Here is a 20,493-nt window from a genome sequence, read left to right as displayed (position 1 = left end):
TCATTACAGTGTCCACAAAGTGCAGATTGTGAGCCAGTTGGCACAGCCAGGAATGATATGCTACAGTTTGCGTGTTTAGAAGGTGCTGAGAAAAGTTACAATAGGACTAATAGTCTCACAAGCTGCCAAGTGTACTTGAGTCTTTAGCTTTTGAAAATCATTAACGTTTCCATCATCAGGAGAAATTAAGAAATGGGAAAAACAGGAACTTGTAGGTGCTGGGGAAGAGAAAAGTTGATAAAAATGTGAGCTTCTAAAAGACACAAGATGCTCTGGACACTTCCTTATCCATTGTTTTTTATGAAATCAAGTGTTTGCATTGACTTTTCCTTCTCTTTCACATCTTTGTTTTATATGTTTCCTGTCATATAACAGAATTTATTTTAAAAATGTAAATAGTTTGTTTTAATTTGATAAAAATGAAAAAATGAAACTTACTCATTGCTGACAAAAGTTTCTAAAATATTTGTCTAATGAGTGTACTCAAGAACAGGGCACATCTGGAAAGCCTAGAATGTTAGCGCATTGCATCCGGAATTTGAGTTGGCAGGCCTGCCACAGATTGAATCTGCCTCGTGGATTAACAATGAGTGCTAGTGAGCTGGCCAGCCTGGATGTGGTTTTTAAGCTAGATAAACGCTGGGCTAATACCCACATCCCATTTCAAATACACACTATGCTAACATTTACAACATGTCTCACTACTTGAACATGAGATTAACTTTAAATGTAGGTAGATGGAGAAATTCCATACAGGGGGAGTGGGGGAGGGAGGAGAGGGGGGGGGGGCGGCGGAGTGGGGTGTCATGAAGGGCACCAAGCACCGAGCCACCAGCTGTCACTAACATTGCCAAAACCCATGTAACAATTCTGACGCTATAAAGAAATGGAAAAAGGCAAGGAGGGAGGAAAAGGAGAATGTACTCTAGAATAACATCCCACTTTGGCAATAACAATATACCCGGAGGTGTGGCAAGTACATAATATGCAAGTGAGATAAAGTTCTTTGTGCTTTTTACTGAAGTGCTGGGACAGTGGCCTCATTCCAACATTTGCCAGAGTGACACATTTTATCAAGACCACCATTGTGAAGTTCATCACACACAGGGCAAGCATAGCAATTGAGAGTTGGACTGAGTCCATAAGGAATCTTGTTTCAAGACAATATTCGAAATTTGCCTGTCTATTGCCAATGTTATCACAAGAAGATGAAGATACTTTTTGACACTCTTCGATAAGTTTTACAGATAAGGTTTCAGACAATGTGACATTGTGCGTGATTGGGAAAGGCTTGAACTTCTCACTTACACCTAGAATCTTGCCTTTAACTGATTTTATTAGTGTTGTTGAGGAAGCTGTTCAACCTCATACAATTGACACTGTAGAAGAAATAAAGTGTGAAACATGTTATATACTAATGAGAGTTTCACCGCAGAAGAGCAATGTTTCCTCTGTGGAAAGGGCTGCACTGCAGAAGTTGTGAGGAGATTTTCAGATGGTGGCCCTTTCGCTGGGTGAGGGGATTGTCACTGTGCTATTGCCATGTTACGTCTATGACCAGAAGTTTTATAGCTTATTGAGTGAACTAATATACTGAAATGAAATATGTCTGCTTGTGTCTGTATGTGTGGATGGATATGTGCGTGTGTGCGAGTGTATACCTGTCCTTTTTTCCCCCTAAGGTAAGTCTTTCCGCTCCCGGGATTGGAATGACTCCTTACCCTCTCCCTTAAAACCCACTTCCTTTCGTCTTCCCCTCTCCTTCCCTCTTTCCTGATGAGGCAACAGTTTGTTGCGAAAGCTTGAATTTTGTGTGTATGTTTGTGTTTGTTTGTGTGTCTATCGACCTGCCAGCGCTTTCGTTCGGTAAGTCACCTCATCTTTGATTCTATATATAATATACTGAAAGATTGATAAAGACCCACAGGAGGAGTAGAAAGAAAAAAAAAGTGTTGTTGAATTATTCTTCTTTTCTGCAAAAAGATTAAGACCTCAGAACTCTGCTCCACCGAGTTTATAGGGTGTTCCGAAGATTCAATAAAGTCTTCTATTACATCCTACTGTGAACAATATCGGCACTCTTTACACTTAACTTGGCTAGAAATCTTGCTTCTGTACTGAGACGTTCCCACGAAAGTGCTTTAATCATACTCACAACTCTTGTGATTTTATTAATAGCCTGATGTCACTTTAACCCAGTGAATCAGACTTGTTAGTAAGCTTCGATTTCGTCTTACACTTCCCAAGGCTTCCACCCGTGGTTTCATTGGCAGTAAGTTCAAAGCCGATATGACAGCTCTGTTTCATCATGCTCTTCCCTTAATCTACTTTTCATTCAACACTGAATGTTTGGAGCAAGAACAGTCCACAGATGTACTGCTGGTCCATAGCGTCCAACGGACACAGTATTTCAGCGATCAGACATGTCGCCATCGTCAGGTGCGCTGACGAACTTAGCTCCTGAGGGCGGGCAGCCGTATTAAATCCCCTCCCCTCACGAGGCATTCTCTCCATGGTCCGCACCCGCACATCGGCAGTCGCTGAGAAGCTAGCATCGGCATCTGTGGTGGCGTCAGTGTAATTGCCTCATCCGCCCTAGTTATCCATCTAAAAAAGACGCTCAGCAAAGGAAACGAATGGGCGACTAGGGCGGATGTGGCAATTACACTGACGCCACCACAGACGCCGATGCTAGTGTCTCAGCAACTGCTGATGTGCGGGTGCGGACCACGGAGAGAACGCCTCGTGAGGGGAGGGGATTTAATACGACTGCCCGCCCTCAGGAGCTTTCGTCAGCACACCTGACGATGGCAACATGTCTGATCGCCGAAATATTGTACCCGTTGGACACTATGGACCGGCAGTACACCCGTGAACTGTTCAAACAAGAAATACGCCAGGAGAAACTGAAGAATCACAAATGTTTGGAGCAAATTGGCAGTTTAGCTGTGGGTAGTCCTCTCTCCCTTCTGACAGTAAACTTCTGTATGGAAGACTTTCAGGAGAGGGCTTTTGATGTGGCAGAACTTAAGTTTTCTGGCAATGTGTTGATGTGATACTTTTGTAGTGTGACGCTGCGGTGAAGAACAACTCTCATGCTTTCTGCAGCATATGAATTCTATCCATGAGAATGTCCTGTTTAAAACTGAAGTGAAGGAGGATGGCTGTCTACCATTTCTGGACGTTTTGGTCAGTCGGAAAGTGGATGGATCATTGGGGCATTCCATTTACTGTTAGCCCACACATACAGACCTGTATTTATAGGTGTCTAACTGTGATCACCCGTCACAAATTATGGGGGTCCTTCGAACATTGGAGCGCTGGGCACATGTTGCATGTGATAGAGAGACAGTCTTGCAGAAGAAATGGAACATTTACAATCTGTGCTGAAAGATGATAACAGCTTAAAAGGAGGAAGAAACATGACCACCCACAAAATCAAGAGAAGAAGGAGCTGTTCAAGTCCATGACATTCCTCCCACATTTCGGCAATATTTCGTTGAAATTGGGCAGAATCCTAAGGAAACATTATTTCAAAGTAATCTTCCAGGCACCTACAAAGATTTGTGCTCTTCTCTGTTTGATAAAGGGTGATCTGAAATTGCGGAGGGCTGGAATTTACAGAATACCGTGGTAGTGTGGCAAAGCAGTGGCAGTGTGGTGAAACAATACGCACAGTACATGAAAGGTTCATTGAACGTGAGTGCCACACTCACCTTTTGCAGCCCAGTAAATCAGCTATAGCTTAGCATTGTATGGATTTTTCTGCCAAGAAAATCTTGGACTCAGTGATATCCTTCTGGGATTCAATTATTAAGAAATTGGTGGAAATACATTTGACGGAAGGTCTGATTAATTGTGATGGTGGCTTTCAACTGAATAAGATGTGAGACTTGTTGATTTCTTTAATTTTTTTTAGAAAGAAAATATTTTATGACTAATGAGATGCCTAACAATACTTAATTTTATTAATTTGACACCTGAATTTTTAACTCTGTGAGCCCACATTCTGACAGAGAACATACAAGTAGTATTACCATTATACATGTGCCTGCATGTCGTAGGTGGGGCAGTGTTCAAACAGGGCACAAAACTCAACAGAGGGCACTCATGTAGTAGCTGCCTCTGCACCTGCATCTCTGTACCATTTTTTGGTATAAAGTTAGCAATGTGAACTAGCAGCCTCCAGTGCAAAACACTCGCCTCAAGATGCCTGAATACTTGTCAGCCAGAATATTGAAACAAGAAGTTTGTTCACTTGGCTGAAATCCCGAAACTTCATTAAATATATGTTCAGTAAATTACAAAGAATGAGAAAGAATGCTATACTAAGAATGCCACTTACACATACACTCACCAAAGTTGACATCCATTAAAATACAGAATACCACCAAGTGATATTTTGTGATCTTTTAATGACATTTGACTGTGCACATCTCAACTTTTGGTAGAAAGATTGAAGTTTTTTATAGAACAATGTTGCAGCTAACAAATAGTCTTAAGTTATTTGTCACAAGGAGAAAGCATGAAATTGTATCAGGTAATTAAATATTTGTAACAGCAGGGGAGCAGTCATTTAAAAAGCTTAAGGGCGTAACTTTGTCACAACAGAAAGGTGGTATGGAAAGAGGGCTGGCAGGGGTTGCGAGTAAAAAGCAAAAAATGAAGACAGCCAGAGTTCCCAGGCGGTCACCCATATAGGTACCGACGTTGTTGCTTAACTTCGGTGATAGGACAAGAACGCTTGATTTTTTTATTTTTTATTTATTTATTTAGTTTGTGGAATTTAGCACTGCTACAAAACAGTAGGTTCTGACGTATTTCAGAACACGTCTGTCAATTTGTAGTGTTTCTTTTTTTCAAGGAATTCCTAGCACTCTTCCTTCCTGCATTGTTTCTCCAACTGAGTTCACTACCATAATTTCGCATCTTACGTTTAATACAGTAGTTTAAAATGCTTGTGGAAGCATCTTTGCCACACCTGAAAGTTAGTATGAAAAGAGGGATGGCAGGTGTACCGACATAAAAAGGAAAAAATGAGATGGAGCCAACAGCACCCGGTGTTCCCAGGCGGTCACCCATCCAAGTACTAACTGAGCCCGATGTTGCTTAACTTCGGTGATCGGATGAGAACCGGTGTATTCAACATGGTATGGCCGTTGGCGTCTATAATGTAGTCGCACGACAGAAGACGCATTCGCCTCTTCTCACAACACCAGCAATCGCCATTTTCGGTGGCACATTTGACGCAAAGCACGTCCTTCCACCTCGAACGCGGTGCGGAGTGCGCGCTTAGCGTCTCGTAGGTGACTGCCGAATGTAGGTGAGACACACAACACAGCTGCTCGATGCACCGCCTGACATTCGCTTGGTGTGTGCAGCCTCCGACACTCGCGGGCTGTTGGCGAAACATTACTGCAGTTCCAAAAATTAATATTAAGTCTGCTCTTATTTATCAGTAAATGTAGGTTTTCCTGCTTTTAACTGCTATGTTTGAAACAGTTAACTCTTCTTTAATTAACCCCAAAAATGATCTGGACTGACTTAGGAAATGTTTGATAAACACCATGTGAAAAAGAAATTTTTGTTTTGCAGATGTGCAGAACGTGATAATTTAGATGGAACGCTCCGTCGAATACTTCTGCTAAAAGAAGTCCCTCAAAGAGACCATAAAGGGCACGGACTTTGGATTAGTCTGAAGTTACTTCATGGAGACATTAAGCAGGTACATTTGACTGGATCTTATCTATTTGTTCAAATAACAGCTCAAACAATAACGGAATGACAAAAGATTATGATTTAGTGCCTTGTCAAGATAATCCAAGCAGTGTGTCATTTGGAAAATGAAAATGAATAATTTTGTTCTAATATTATGAAAGGGAAAGTTTCTACTCACAATATAGTGGAGATGCTGAGTCACAGATGGATACAACAAAAAGAATGTCACAAATAAGCTTTTTTCCAACAAGGCCTTTGTCGAAAAATAGACGACAGAAAGAAACACACACACACACACACACACACACACACACACACACACACACACACACACACAAAAAATAACTGCAGACTCTGACAGCTGAAGGGTAAGCCCTTGTTGGCCAAAAGGTTATCTGTCATTCAGCATCTCCACTATATGGTGAGTAGCAACTTTCCTTTTCATAATATTGGTACATTCCATCCTGGGTTTTCCACTGTTTAATTTTATTTTATGTGGATACATAGAGTGATATGTCATTTGTTCTATGATTACCTGAAGAGAGGTGCATGCGTTTTCTCTTTAACTAGATATTATTTTGTGTTTTGTTTTACTTGATCATACAAATCTTCTTCTTCATATTCATCATCATCATCATCATCTTATTATTATTATTATTATTGTTGTTGTTGTTGTTGTTGTTGTTGTTGTGGTCTTCAGTCCTGAGACTGGTTTGATGCAGCTCTCCATGCTACTCTATCCTGTGCAAGCTTCTTCATCTCCCAGTACCTATTGCAGCCTACATCCTTCTGAATCTGCTTAGTGTATTCATCTCTTGGTCTCCCTCTACGATTTTTACCCTGTCCATTCCGTTCAACTGCTCTTCCAAGTCCTTTGCTGTCTCTGACAGAATTACAATGTCATCGGCGAACCTCAAAGTTTTTATTTCTTCTCCATGGATTTTAATACCTACTCCGAATTTTTCTTTTGTTTCCTTCACTGCTTGCTCAATATACAGATTCAATAACATTGGGGAGAGGCTACAACCCTGTCTCACTCCCTTGCCAACCACTGCTTCCCTTTCGTGTCCCTCGACTCTTATAACTGCCATCTGGTTTCTGTACAAATTGTAAATAGCCTTTCGCTCCCTGTATTGTACCCCTGCCACCTTCAGAATTTGAAAGAGAGTATTCTAGTCAACATTGTCAAACGCTTTCTCTAAGTCTACAAATGCTAGAAACGTAGGTTTGCCTTTCCTTAATCTAGCTTCTAAGATAAGTCATACGGTCAGTATTGCCTCACGTGTTCCAATATTTCTACGGAATCCAAACTGATCTTCGCCGAGGTCAGCTTCTACCAGTTTTTCCATTCGTCTGTAGAGAATACGAGTTAGTATTTTGCATCAGTGACTTATTAAACTGATTGTTCGGTAATTTTCACATCTGTCAGCACCTGCTTTCTTTAGGATTGGAATTATTATATTCTTCTTGAAGTCTGAGAGCATTCGCCTGTCTCATACATCTTGCTCACCAGATGGTAGAGTTTTTCAGGACTGGCTCTCCCAAGGCCGTCAGTAGTTCTAATGGAATGTTGTCTACTCCCGGGGCCTTGTTTCGACTTGGGTCTTTCAGTGCTCTGTCAAACTCTTCACGCAGTATCGTATCTCCCATTTCATCTTCATCTACATCCTCTTCCATTTCCATGATATTGTCCTCAAGTACATTGCCCTTGTATAGGCCCTCTATATACTCCCTCCACCTTTCTGCCTTCCCTTCTTTGCTTAGAACTGGGTTTCCATCTGAGCTCTTGATATTCATACAAGTGGTTCTCTGTTCTCCAAAGGTCTCTTTAATTTTCCTGTTGGCAGTATCTATCTTACCCCTAGTGAGATAACCCTCTACATCCTTACATTTGTCCTCTAGCCATCCCTGCTTAGCCATTTTGCACTTCCTGTTGATCTCATTTTTGAGACATTTGTATTCCTTTTGCCTGCTTCACTTACTGCATTTTTGTATTTTCTCCTTTCATCAATTAAATTCAGTATTTCTTCTGTTACCCAAGGATTTCTACTAGCCCTCGTCTTTTTACCTATTTGATCCTCTGCTGCCTTCACTACTTCATCCCTCAAGCTACCCATTCTTCTTCTACTGTATTTATTTCCCCCATTCCTATCAATTGTTCCCTTATGCTTTCCCTGAAACTCTGTACAACCTCTGGTTCTTTTATTTTATTCAGGTCCCATCTCCTTAAATTCCCACCTTTTTGCAGTTTCTTCAGTTTTAATCTACAGTTCATAACCAATAGATTGTGGTCAGAGTCCACATCTGCTCCTGGAAATGTCTTACAATTTAAAACCTGGTTCCTAAATCTCTGTCTTACCATTATGTAATCTATCTGAAACCTGTCAGTATCTCCAGGCTTCTTCCATGTATACAACCTTCTTTCATGATTATTGAACCAAGTGTGAGCTATGATTAAGTTATGCTCTGTGCAAAATTCTACCAGACGGCTTCCTCTTTCATTTCTTAGCCCCAATCCATATTCACCTACTATGTTTCCTTCTCTCCCTTTTCGTACTTCTTCTTATTATTGTATGTATTGGTATATTAGAATGTTCTGAGTGGGATCTAAATAGCAATTGAGAATGCAGCATGAAATTGGGATGATTGGAAACTGTCGGAGGGAAGAGTTATAGTAAGAGCATAATACAGAAGAAAGAACTATGGAGATGGCAGCCGCCTAGTAGTGTGTGACTTGACTCATGTGGAATGCAGGAAGAGTTCCTGTGAGTGATGGAAGGAAGTAGTAGTTTACACAGGAACTGATAAGGACTGATGGGAAAAGGGAGGTATTAGTACATAAGGATAAGATAAAGTAGCTGCAGAAAAAGAAAATGCTAAAATAAAATAATGTGAGTACCGGTCAATGGAAAAAAAAAAAAAATTTCCAAACAGAACTGCCCTTTCAGCAATGCAAGTGATCCTGTAATCTCCTCCAGGAGCAATATATTGTTTCTGTCTATGCTCCATGTCTGTTCTCCTATTCTTGTTCATAAATTCTTTCTTCCTGCTTCATTTTTTACATGTGTTGCTTTCATACTTATTTAATTTTCTTTGTTTATTATTTTCACTCCATCATAATCGTAAGCAGTTTGATATCCACTGCTGGATAAAGGTTTCCTCTAGACTTTGCCATCCAGTACTGTCTTCAGCTGTGCACATCCTTGTAAGAGGTGTTCAGTCATTATTGGCTGCTTTTGAACTCAATTTTCTAAAATTTTCACTGCAAATATTTTGAATTTCCTTTCTTACACTGCTGCTGAAAAGTGTTTGTAAAATACCTAAAGCTAATCACATTAATTATGAGCTATATCCAAGAATTGTAAGGAGGTCATTTATTATTTGCACTCATTCCTTTCAGCACCAATAATTTCTTGAATTAACCTTACACGTCTAAACAAATATTTCGAGCTTCAGCAATGGGAGGGTGGGGTATTCACATATTTATTTAACATTTTTTTCTGTTAATAACAACATCTTTATTATTTATTTTAAACTTGTATTTGCACAAACAAAATCATTGTCTTTTTAATACCTCTGGGTTGTGAACTGAGAATCACAGTTGAACTTGGACTTGATCAGCAGAACTTTGCCAGTCAAAGATGATCCTGCTTCACGGCAATATAACCTACAATTAACATGTATACAATGCAGATTTCCATGTTGAGCTTGATCTGAGCTAATTTTCTGTGTTAATCTAAGGTTAACTGCTTTGTACAATCATTTGTTAGAGAGGTATTTCATTATAATTTTCGTTTATGAACAAGTAACATTAATTTGTTTGTTGTATTTTTTATTATTTTGCAGGTGAGAGAAGAGAACCCTCATCTTGTTCTTGGTAATGTTGCAGTTGCCAGGAAAATGGGTTTTCCTGAAGTAATTCTTCCTGGTGATGTTAGAAATGATCTGTACCTTATGCTTGTTTCTGGTGAATTTTCTAAAGGCAGCAAGTCTACTGACAAAAATGTTGAAGTCACTGTAAAAGTCTGCAATGAGAAAGGTCAGAGCATTCCTGTAAGTTGGTCAACAATTTTTGAAACATTATTTCAGCATGATTATTACAATGTTTGTTGAAGTTTCTAAATTCCTTTTGCCTCCTAAATTTCACAGGGCGTTATAACATTAGGTGGTGGTGTCGAACCATTAAATGAGTATCGTTCTGTGATCTACTATCATGAAGATAGGCCAAGATGGTGCGAGATTTTTAAAGTAGCAATTCCAATAGAAGAATTCAAAGCGAGCCATTTGAAATTTACTTTTAAACATCGTTCATCGACTGAAGCCAAAGACAAATCTGAGAAACCATTTGCCATGTCATATGTTACATTGATGCAGGAAAATGGCACAACATTGGAAGATTCACTCCATGAATTACTTGTTTACAAGGTAAGTATGTTTTTATTATTAAGTATACTGTTGGCAAAAAAATGGCAACACCAAGAAGGAATTGTGCGGCACAAACAAAAATTGGTAGGCATGTTTCTACATCTGAAAGATGGGTGTCTATTAGAATTTGTACCAGTTGCGTAAGTGTGGTGCCAATAGTGTCACTATGTGGCTGAAAATCAGCATTGAATACGTGTTGCAACGGTCATGAGTGTTAGTTATGTTAATCGAGAATGCCTTTAAGGTGGCAAAGAAAGCCATCATTAACACCTCACCAAGTTTGAAAGATCTTTGTACATCCATATTTAAATTGGATGATGGTGGGACATTAGCTGGTGTAAATTTTATTAAAAATGAAACTCTTCCATCTGTACTTAAGATTTCATATTTATTTGGCTACTAGTTTCAACGTTGCGTCAAAGCCAACTTCAGGCCCTATATAACACACCATACATAAAACAAACAATGTGAGACATCAGTAGTCTGTGAGCTATTGTACAAAATAAACATTTTATATAAAGGATGAAATCATTAAAAGTAGTTACATTTTGTTCATTTTCACTAATTTACCTTGGCATTAGCAATTTGTATGTCACAAACAAGTACAAATGAAGTTATATATACACGGTTATTTCCGTTATAGGTCAATACTAGACATTTGAATGAAAATGGGGGGTATATATAAGTATTGATCTATAACGGAAATAACTGTGTATATATAACCTCATTTGTACTTGTTTGTACCATATAAATTGCTAATGTCGAGGTAAATTGCATCATAGTGAAAATGAACGAAATGTATGTTGTAAATGCAACCAGGACAGTCGCGGGGTAGCAATGACGGAAAGTGCTGCGGGACCCACGGAGAGGCCCGCGAACGACAACACAACGTGAGAGGACGTACACGACAAACGAAGGACAGAACGAATACAACAAGATTGAACAAGGAAACAAACACGTCCACTTGTACACAGAACAAGGAAGTAAGCTGTCTAGCGCGAAGCGAGGTGTAAACCGACGTACACGAGATTATACTCGCTGGCTGAGTGCGAGGCAGGCGCTTAAGTACGCTATCGGGGGTGCCGCTATTGGCCGCTGGAACCACGTGTTCCACTGTGGCGCCCTCACACTAAAAGCGGGCCAGGAGATGCGCGCCGCCACAGCTTACGGTGCGATGGTGCAGAGACCTCTATGGGTATTTGACGTCCGTGACGTCTGGTGCTGATTCAAATTCTGCGCCGCGCGGTACCAGAATGTAACTACTTTTAATGAATTCATCCTTTATATAATATGTTTATAATATATTTATGTTGTACAATAGCTCACAGACTACTGGTGTCTCACATTGTTTGTTTTATGTACGGTGTGTTATATAGGGCCTGAAGATGGTGTTGACACAATGTTGAAACTAATAGCCAAATAAATATGAAATCTTAAGTACAGCTGGAGGAGTTTCATTTTTAATTTAAAAAAATTTTGAAAGAGGTCATGTAATAGGGCTACAAGAAGCTGGATATTCCTTCTTTGATATTGCAGAAAGACTTAGCAGGAATGTAGCCACTGTACACAGTCGCTGGCAGTGGTGGTCACAAGAATATAAGCTCACAAGAAGGCTGGGCTCCAGGCGGCCACATGGCACTACTGGTAGGGTAGACCACCATGTTCAGCATATGTCTCTGGTGCATCGTACTGCATCTGCAGCAACTATTTGGACAGCAGTTGGTACCACAGTGAAGCAGTCAACTGTTACAAATTGGTTGCTTCAAGGACAGCTCCAAGCCAGATGCCCTGTGGTGTGCATTCCACTAAACCCCAGCCATCACCATTTTCTACTTCAGTGGTAGCAAGCTAGAGCTGATTGGAGGACACGGTGGAGGTGTGTTACGTTTTCTGATGAAAGTTGTTTCCGCCTGAGTGCCAGTGACGCCCATGTGTTGGCTAGGAGGAGGCCAGTTGAGGACCTGCAACCAACCTGTCTGTGTGCTAGGCACTCTGGACCTACACTTGGAGTTATGGTCGTAGGTGTGATTCCGTAGATAGCAGGAGTACTCTTGTGACTATCCCACACACCCTGACTGCAAAATTGTATGTCAGTGTGGAGATTTGATCTTTTGTGCTGCCGGGTAATGCTCACAACATACAGTTGTTGCAACCCAACGTGCTCTACAGAGTGTCGACGTGTTGCCTTGGCTTGCTCAATCGACATGTCTGTCTCCAATCGAGCTCATGTGGTACATCACTGTATGACAACTCCACAATCAGCATGAATTGTCCCTCTGCTGAATGACCAAGAGCAACAGGCATGGAACTCCATCTGACAATCTGGCATCTGGCACCTGTACAACACAGTGCATGCACATTTACAAGCTTGCGTCCAGCATTATGCTTCAGCATACTGCCAGTTACACCTTTTGTTAATGTACCAGCATTTCACATTTGCAGTTGCTTATCTTGCACTTACATTAACCTGTGATCTTGCAATGTTGTTGTTGTTGTTGTTGTTGTGGTCTTGAGTCCTGAGACTGGTTTGGTGCAGCTCTCCATGCTACTCTATCCTGTGCAAGCTTCTTCATCTCCCAGTACCTACTGCAGCCTACATCCTTCTGAATCTGCTTAGTGTATTCATCTCTTGGTCTCCCTCTATGATTTTTACCCTCCACGCTGCCCTCCAATACTAAATAGGTGATCCCCTGATGCCTCAGGACATGTCCTACCAACCGATCCCTTCTTCTAGTCAAGTTGTGCCACAAACTCCTCTTCGCCCCAATTCTATTCAATACCTCCTCATTAGTTATGTGATCTACCCATCTAATCTTCAGCATTCTTCTGAAGCACCACATTTCGAAAGCTTCTATTCTCTTCTTGTCCAAACTACTTATCGTCCATGTCTCACTTCCATACATGGCTACACTCCATGCAAATACTTTCAGAAACGACTTCCTGACACTTAAATCTATACTCGATGTTAACAAATTTCTCTTCTTCAGGAACGCTTTCCTTGCCATTGCCAGTCTACATTTTATATCCTCTCTACTTCGACCATCATCAGTTGTTTTGCTCCCCAAATAGCAAAACTCGTTTACTACTTTAAGTGTCTCATTTCCTAATCTAATTCCCTCAGCATCACCCGAGTTAGCTCGACTACATTCCATTATCCTCGTTTTGCTTTTGTTGATGTTCATCTTATATCCTCCTTTCAAGACACTGTCCATTCCGTTCAACTGCTCTTACAAGTCCTTTGCTGTCTCTGACAGAATTACAATGTCTTCGGCGAACCTCAAAGTTTTTATTTCTTCTCCTTGGATTTTAATACCTACTCTGAATTTTTCTGTTGTTTCCTTTATTGCTTGCTCAATATACAGATTGAATAACATCGGGGAGAGGCTACAACCCTGTCTCACTCCCTTCCCAACCACTGCTTCCCTTTCGTGTCCCTAGACTCTTATAACTGCCATCTGGTTTCTGTACAAATTGTTAATCGCCTTTCGCTCCCTGTATTTTATGCCTGCCAACTTCAGATTTTCAAAGAGTTTTTCAGTCAACATTGTCAAAAGCTTTCTCTAAGTCTAAAAATGCTAAAAACATGGGTTTGCCTTTCCTTAATCTTTCTTCTAAGATAAGTCGTAGGGTCAGTATCACCTCGCGTGCTCCAACATTTCTACGGAATCCACAATGATCTTCCCAAATGTCGGCCTCTACCAGTTTTTCCATTCATCTGTAAAGAATTCGCATTAGTATTTTGCAGCTGTGACTTAATTAAACTGCTAGTTCGGTCATTTTCACATCTGTCAGCACCTTCTTTCTTTGGGATTGGAATTATTACATTCTTCTTGAAGTCTGAGGGTATTTCGCCTGTCTCATACATCTTGCCCACCAGATGGTAGAGTTTTTCAGGACTGGCTCTCCCAAGGCCGTCAGTAGTTCTAAAGGAATGTTGTCTACTCCCGGGGCCTTGTTTCGACTCGGGTCTTTTAGTGCTCTGTCAAACTCTTCACGCAGTATCATATCTCCCATTTCATCTTCATCTACATTCTCTTCCATTTCCATAATATTGTCCTCAAGTACATCGCCCTTGTATAGACACTCTATGTACTCCTTCCACCTTTCTGCTTTCCCTTCTTTGCTTAGAACTGGGTTTCCATCTGAGCTCTTGATATTCATACAAGTGGTTCTCTTTTCTCCAAAGGTCTCTCTAATTTTCCTGTTGGCAGTATCTACCATGCCCCTAGTGAGATAAGCCTCTACATCCTTACATTTGTCCTCTAGCCATCCTTGCAATGTTAATCACATAAATATGTTACCCAGGCAAATGTACTCCTGACATTTCGTTATTGTACATTAATTATCTTTTGGTGTTGTGATTTTTTTTATTCAGCCAATGTATTTGATTCAAATGGGACAAATATGAAAAAGTAAATAAAGCATCACTAAATACTAATTATTTGTGAATGTCTTTCAGATCTATCAAAAATATTTCATTACGTGTTATGAATGTTATTGAACCGTCTTTAATAAAAAAAGCAAGAACTGTTATTTTGAACTAGAAAAAAGCATTGCCTTTGACACCCATGCATTCTCAAATCAGTTTCTGATGTTTACATAAATGCTATTAGCCTTTATCCAAAACTTGCACCCTTCAAATTTCTGTAACGGTTCAGAAGCTGATGAAGAAAGTAAATTTCATTTTAATCGGGCAATTAGAGGGGTGGCAGTGTGGGCGGGAGGGGTAGGTGGCGGGGAGGGGGGGGGGGGGAGGAGGAGGAGGAGGAGGAGGAGGACGAGGACGACCTGGTTCCTCATCCTCTACAGCCAGATTAAAGCCTTTTAAAAATTATTTGTTTGTACATCTGTTTAGTTCACACTCTCATGGCTACTGTCTGTGGGCACAACTGCTTCTGACGTGAGCAGCAGTCTCCTGGAGTGGGTGGGGAGGGTAAGGAGGAGGTATTAGGTGGTGTGAGGGCTGTGGGAAAGTGCTGGTGCTATCTGAGGGAGTGTGTAGGGATGTGGCGGGGACAAGATAGGGCTACTAGGTGCGTATCATTGTGTGGGGTGGGGGGAGGGAGAAGTAGAAAAATGAAAAGGACTTGTGGTAGCATTAGAGGATTAGATGGAATGTGCATATTGTAATGGAAGCAGGGAGGGGGATAGAAAGGTTGAGAACAGGGAGTAACGAAGGTTAAGGCCAGAGGGGTTACTGGAATGGTGGATATGTTGTTGTTGCTGTACGAATGGGTGAGAGTTACTTTTGAGGTAGGACTTCGTCGAAAAGCTTAAGTATTTCTAGTATTCTTTTTTCTTTCTGCCTGTTCAACTAAGTGTCTGTTCTATCTGACAGCGGCTGCTCTCTGTGTTTAGTAGCAACCTATCTTTTCCATATTGTTGTTATTCCATCCTGGGCTTCCCATTGTTTTATTTATTTTTGAAACTATGATTTTGAACTAATAAAGATATCACAACAATTTTGGAGGAAATTTTTGTGTTGTTTTACAAATGAGTTCTCTTGGATTATTGCACTTTGGAGCAAAGAGAGTTGCTTTGTTTTTCACACCTTTTACACAGTAGAATCCATTGCGTCGTGTGAAAAGCAGCTGCCTCAAAATATGAAAACAAAAGTCTTCATGACAGCATTCATTAAAGAGGAACTCTCTGTTCATAAACTGTGCCGATTTAAAGGGGGGGAGGGGGGGGGGGGACACCAGAGCTCATAGATATTTCCGTAACCAACTTACATAATCAGTTTGCGAGCTGATGGATTGGCTCTAGTTCAATGCTGATTCACCAATACAACCACCCAATGTCTGACAAGAGTGACACATTGCCATTTCTAGAGATTTTGATATACATGAAAGTTGAAGAAACATGGAGGCAAACATGTTTGGAATTTACCTTCCATATTGTAAGCAAGCTTCAACAAAATAGTTCACGTGATGCAAGCAGACACTGTCAAATAATATTCGAAAATATGGTGTCTGAGATCAGTTTGGGGCTCATGTGGTGACCATTTTTAACAGTTAACACTGTAAAATTAATATACTTCCATGCATTTTCCAGTTATGAAAAAAGTGCATACTTTGCAAGGAGGAGGACTTCATCTAATTGAACTTAATATTACTGTCTATTGAGGTTGACAAGTAAAGCTATTATTTAAAAAAACTGGGAACTAGTAGTTACAGTGTAAGGTAGTAATTAAAACAGAAATCAGAAATTTGATTACATTGTGTAACTATCACATCAAGACATTACTGAAACCACTCCTAATAAAGCTGGTGATTGGACAGTATTTAGACAAATTATTTGTATAAGTTTGGTATAAAGCAGTTACTTTTTCACAGTACTTAATTTCATATTCTGTCATTGCTGGTGTGTCTATCTGCAAAATGTGTCCTTACCTGTTTAACTGTGATCTTTCATTTCAGATTGATCATAAAAAGTATGAAGAAAGTGAGCTGGCATATTTGTCACTACCCAGCAGAAGGATACAGCTCACTGAGGGACAGAAACCTGCCGCAGGAGGTCTCTCGCTCAGTTCGAAAGACAGTTTTACAATTGAAACAAATGTTTGCTCAACCAAGCTTACACAGAATGGTATGTTAATACAAGCAATTGTAATTTATTACTCTTATAACTTAATTGTTGTTGAGATTAGCTACAGGATAACAACCTTTCATTCTTTGAAGAAAAAAATAAAATAATTTAAAGGGCCAGGTTTTTCTTCTGAAGTTGCATAGGAGTAGGATGCTACTGTGCAACCAGTTGTTGATATGATAATATACCTGAAAATATGCAATAGCTGAGAACTGATGAAAACAATTAGCTTGGAAGACTGTAATATGAAGAGTAAGTACTTACTGAGACTAGAAGAAGAAAATACTACGTGGAAAGTGACAGTAAATTTTGAAATAATAGTTACAGAAACAAAATTTGAGAGTATGCCATGTAATTCTGAAATAAATGTAGAACAACATGATTTTAATGAAAGAGTGATGTTAGTTGCAAGTTTATTTGGCAGTTCATCCCCCCCCCCTCCCCTTGCTTCAGCTGGACTCACATTTATGATGAAAGTTCAAATCTCTGTCCAGTCATCTAGATTTAGGTTTACTATGATTTCCTTAAAGTAGTAAAGGAGTTTTGCTATTTGGGGAGCAAAATAACTGATGATGGTCGAAGTAGAGAGGATATAAAATGTAGGCTGGCAATGGCAAGGAAAGCGTTTCTGAAGAAGAGAAATTTGTTAACATCCAGTATTGATTTAAGTGTCAGGAAGTCATTTCTGAAAGTATTCGTATGGAGTGTAGCCATGTATGGAAGTGAAACATGGACGATAAATAGTTTGGACAAGAAGAGAATAGAAGCTTTCGAAATGTGGTGCTACAGAAGAATGCTGTAGATTAGATGGGTAGATCACATAACTAATGAGGAGGTATTGAATAGGATTGGGGAGGAGAGAAGTTTGTGGCACAACTTGACCAGAAGAAGGGATCGGTTGGTAGGACATGTTCTGAGGCATCAAGGGATCACCAATTTAGTATTGGAGGGCAGCGTGGAGGGTAAAAATCGTAGAGGGAGACCAAGAGATGAATACACTAAGCAGATTCAGAAGGATGTAGGTTGCAGTAGGTACTGGGAGATGAAAAAGCTTGCACAGGATAGAGTAGCATGGAGAGCTGCATCAAACCAGTCTCAGGACTGAAGACCACAACAACAACAACATGATTTCCTTAAATCACTTAAGGCAAATGACAGGATGGGTCCTCTGAAAGGGCATGACCGATTTCCTTCCATATCCTTCACTCATCACCGTTGAGGGGCCATAAAACACTAATCTTCTTCTTTCTTGCTTCAGAAATTCCCTACCTTACAACCTCTTGCTGTTGTTTCAATATTTTAAATTTTGCATCACCAAAATAAATTATTTGATACATATGCTGAAAACATTTAGATGAATAAAGTGCTGGGACACATACAGTAAATCTTATGATTTATTTTTCTTGCTTATAAATGTAGTGTCCGAGTTACAAGGGGGTACGTACATTCTCAGCTTGATCACACAACTCAAGTTGAACAGGAAAAAGACATACAGTCCATTCGTATAAAATCACACCAATGCTTTTCTTTTCCATTTTGTCGAAGAGCATGATTTTCTTTGAGGCGATACTTGGACGGTCTCTCTACCCCAGGAGACAGTGCTGGCAGGGTGGCTGGGCAACTGCTGTCCGTACAGCCTCAACACCTGTCACTGATGGTGCCCTGTTGGCAACTTTTTCTTCTAAACAACAAACATAACAAATATATAATACTGAAGAGCTTTATTATTGTATAGATGATGGTTTATTCATGCATAAAAACACAGGGATGACATGTATGTATGCAAGATGAGAAAGTTTTCTAGTGGCTATAAACTAATGTGTTCAAAAATTTACTCATGGCCGCATAAAGTGTTGTTACAATATTTGTTGATTTTTGAATAATTGCATTTCTAGAAAATGAATGTCATCATGTGTTTCTAATATTAAACAAAAACTGTTGTATACAATGTAATGAATTTCAGAATGAATAGTTGATAGCTAAGGGTCATAATTTCTCATTGAATCGATGAACGCATGTGACATGTAGAAACAAGTCACCCAGAAAATTCTTTCAGTTTCGTCCTTAGAGAAGAGAAGTGTGCTTCAGTATTAGTGTGTGTTATTATTGGCTGTTGTGAGTGCCTCCTTAAGGTTAGTATTAGGTAGTCCATATGACTCTTAGTGAATTTTATATAATGATAGAAACATATCATTCTTGTCACACACATTTGCAAGTAGCCACCTGGGCTGTAGAGGAGTGGTGGCTTGAGGGGCTGGAGATTGCAGAAGGTGTCTGTGACACAAAGAAAATGACATTTTCTTTGGAGTTTCTGTAGGAACAGTCCTGAATTGTAAAATAGTCATTTGTTGATTAAGTTAAATGATTCCACTTGCTCACTGTTTAAAGGACGAAGGTAGAAGACAAAAGACTGATGTATTTAGATACAAATCAACTGTGTTTCTTCTTAATACTTGAGTACATAATAAACTTAATAGGAATTGTTGAAAATTTTGTAGGTAGAAACTATTTTTCGTAGTCTGAAAGATGTGTGTGAAATTTTATGACAGTAATTACCTCTGATAATGCTTACTTGCATCATTTAGTTGACCTGTTGGGCCTGTTGAACTGGGCAAGTCATCCGGAGGGCCTCAAGGACAGTCTGGCAGCTTTAATGAAAGTGGATGGAGAAGAAGTAGTCAAGTTCCTGCAGGATGTGCTGGATGCCCTATTCAACATCTTGATGGAGAATTTTGATTCAGAGCTTTATGACAATATGGTTTTTGAATGTCTGGTAAGCTACTAATCATTTTTTATTTTGTGCATAGTGTATAAGATTTTGTAGACATTCTTCTAACTGTTGATAACAAAATGGTGCAATGCAATACAAACTAAAAAGGAAACTAAGTCCATCATTAGAACATGTTGATGAGATAGTCTTATTAGTGAAAAATGGTACCTGTGCACACACATTTGCCTCACCTGAGGCATGTGCTGTAAACATTCAGTCAGTTATTACATTGCCAAATGAATTGATTACTTGACCACAGTTGCTGCACCATCATGTTCACACCTGGGAAGCAGGGATGGAAGATAGCAGTAGTGTACAGTCTAGTTCTCTTGTAAGTGTAGTGCTGTCACATGCTGTACGTTAGTACTTGCCACTGGATGAAGTACAGAACAAGCAGAAATAGGTTGTATAGTATATCTCACCTTGTCCACTCAAGGTGCTCCCTTGGTAGTATACATAGAACTTCCTACCTTGGTAATGTCGTTACTTTTCGCAGCTGTGTCTGTTGATTCGTCATCTGCTATTTGTTGCACATGATACAGCTGACACTTTGTTGAAATCTATGCTTACTGATTTTATCAAACAATGGAAACTCTACGTAGGAATATAAACAATGTTGGAAAAGATAAATTGCTACTTACCACAAAGAAGACACATTAAGTTTCAGGCAGGCACAATTGAGACCCTTACACAAAGCTTTCTACCACAGCCATCATCAACAAAAAGGAAACAGAGAAACACACACCATTCATACACACAAGCAAGCACACCACATACACACATAACTGCCAAATCTGGCAGCTCAAGTTGTTTGTAGGTGATGCCTTCAAAGGAGAAGTCATTGTGGGTGAGGGTATAGTCAATCTTGGTGACCAGGAAGAAGGTTGTAAGTTTGAGTTGATTTGATTTATTTCATGTTCCATAGGTCCAACTGTGTTGGATACACAAGGATGTGGAATGAGTCAGTTTTTTACAAATACAATCTGATGATC

The 20,493-nt window shown here is 39.9% G+C and overlaps 1 protein-coding gene and 1 non-coding gene across 2 annotated transcripts in view; one reads left to right on the top strand and one right to left on the bottom strand.

Moving 5' to 3' along the window:
* Nucleotides 1-20,493, top strand: part of LOC124605633 (dedicator of cytokinesis protein 1) — a 460,559-nt gene that overhangs the window by 89,079 nt on the left and 350,987 nt on the right. Inside the window, exons 8-12 of the mRNA XM_047137451.1 lie at nucleotides 5,596-5,725; nucleotides 9,565-9,771; nucleotides 9,868-10,143; nucleotides 16,563-16,731; nucleotides 19,317-19,504. Coding sequence (XP_046993407.1) covers nucleotides 5,596-5,725; nucleotides 9,565-9,771; nucleotides 9,868-10,143; nucleotides 16,563-16,731; nucleotides 19,317-19,504 — 970 coding nt within the window. The remainder of the gene's footprint in view (nucleotides 1-5,595; nucleotides 5,726-9,564; nucleotides 9,772-9,867; nucleotides 10,144-16,562; nucleotides 16,732-19,316; nucleotides 19,505-20,493) is intronic.
* Nucleotides 5,046-5,164, bottom strand: LOC124608156. Its single transcript, XR_006978879.1, has one exon. It is a non-coding gene; the product is annotated as a 5S ribosomal RNA (ribosomal RNA).

Source organism: Schistocerca americana, chromosome 3 (genome assembly GCF_021461395.2).
Source record: "Schistocerca americana isolate TAMUIC-IGC-003095 chromosome 3, iqSchAmer2.1, whole genome shotgun sequence".
Classification (NCBI taxonomy): domain Eukaryota; kingdom Metazoa; phylum Arthropoda; class Insecta; order Orthoptera; family Acrididae; genus Schistocerca; species Schistocerca americana.
This window is presented reverse-complemented; position numbering and strand designations above follow the sequence as displayed.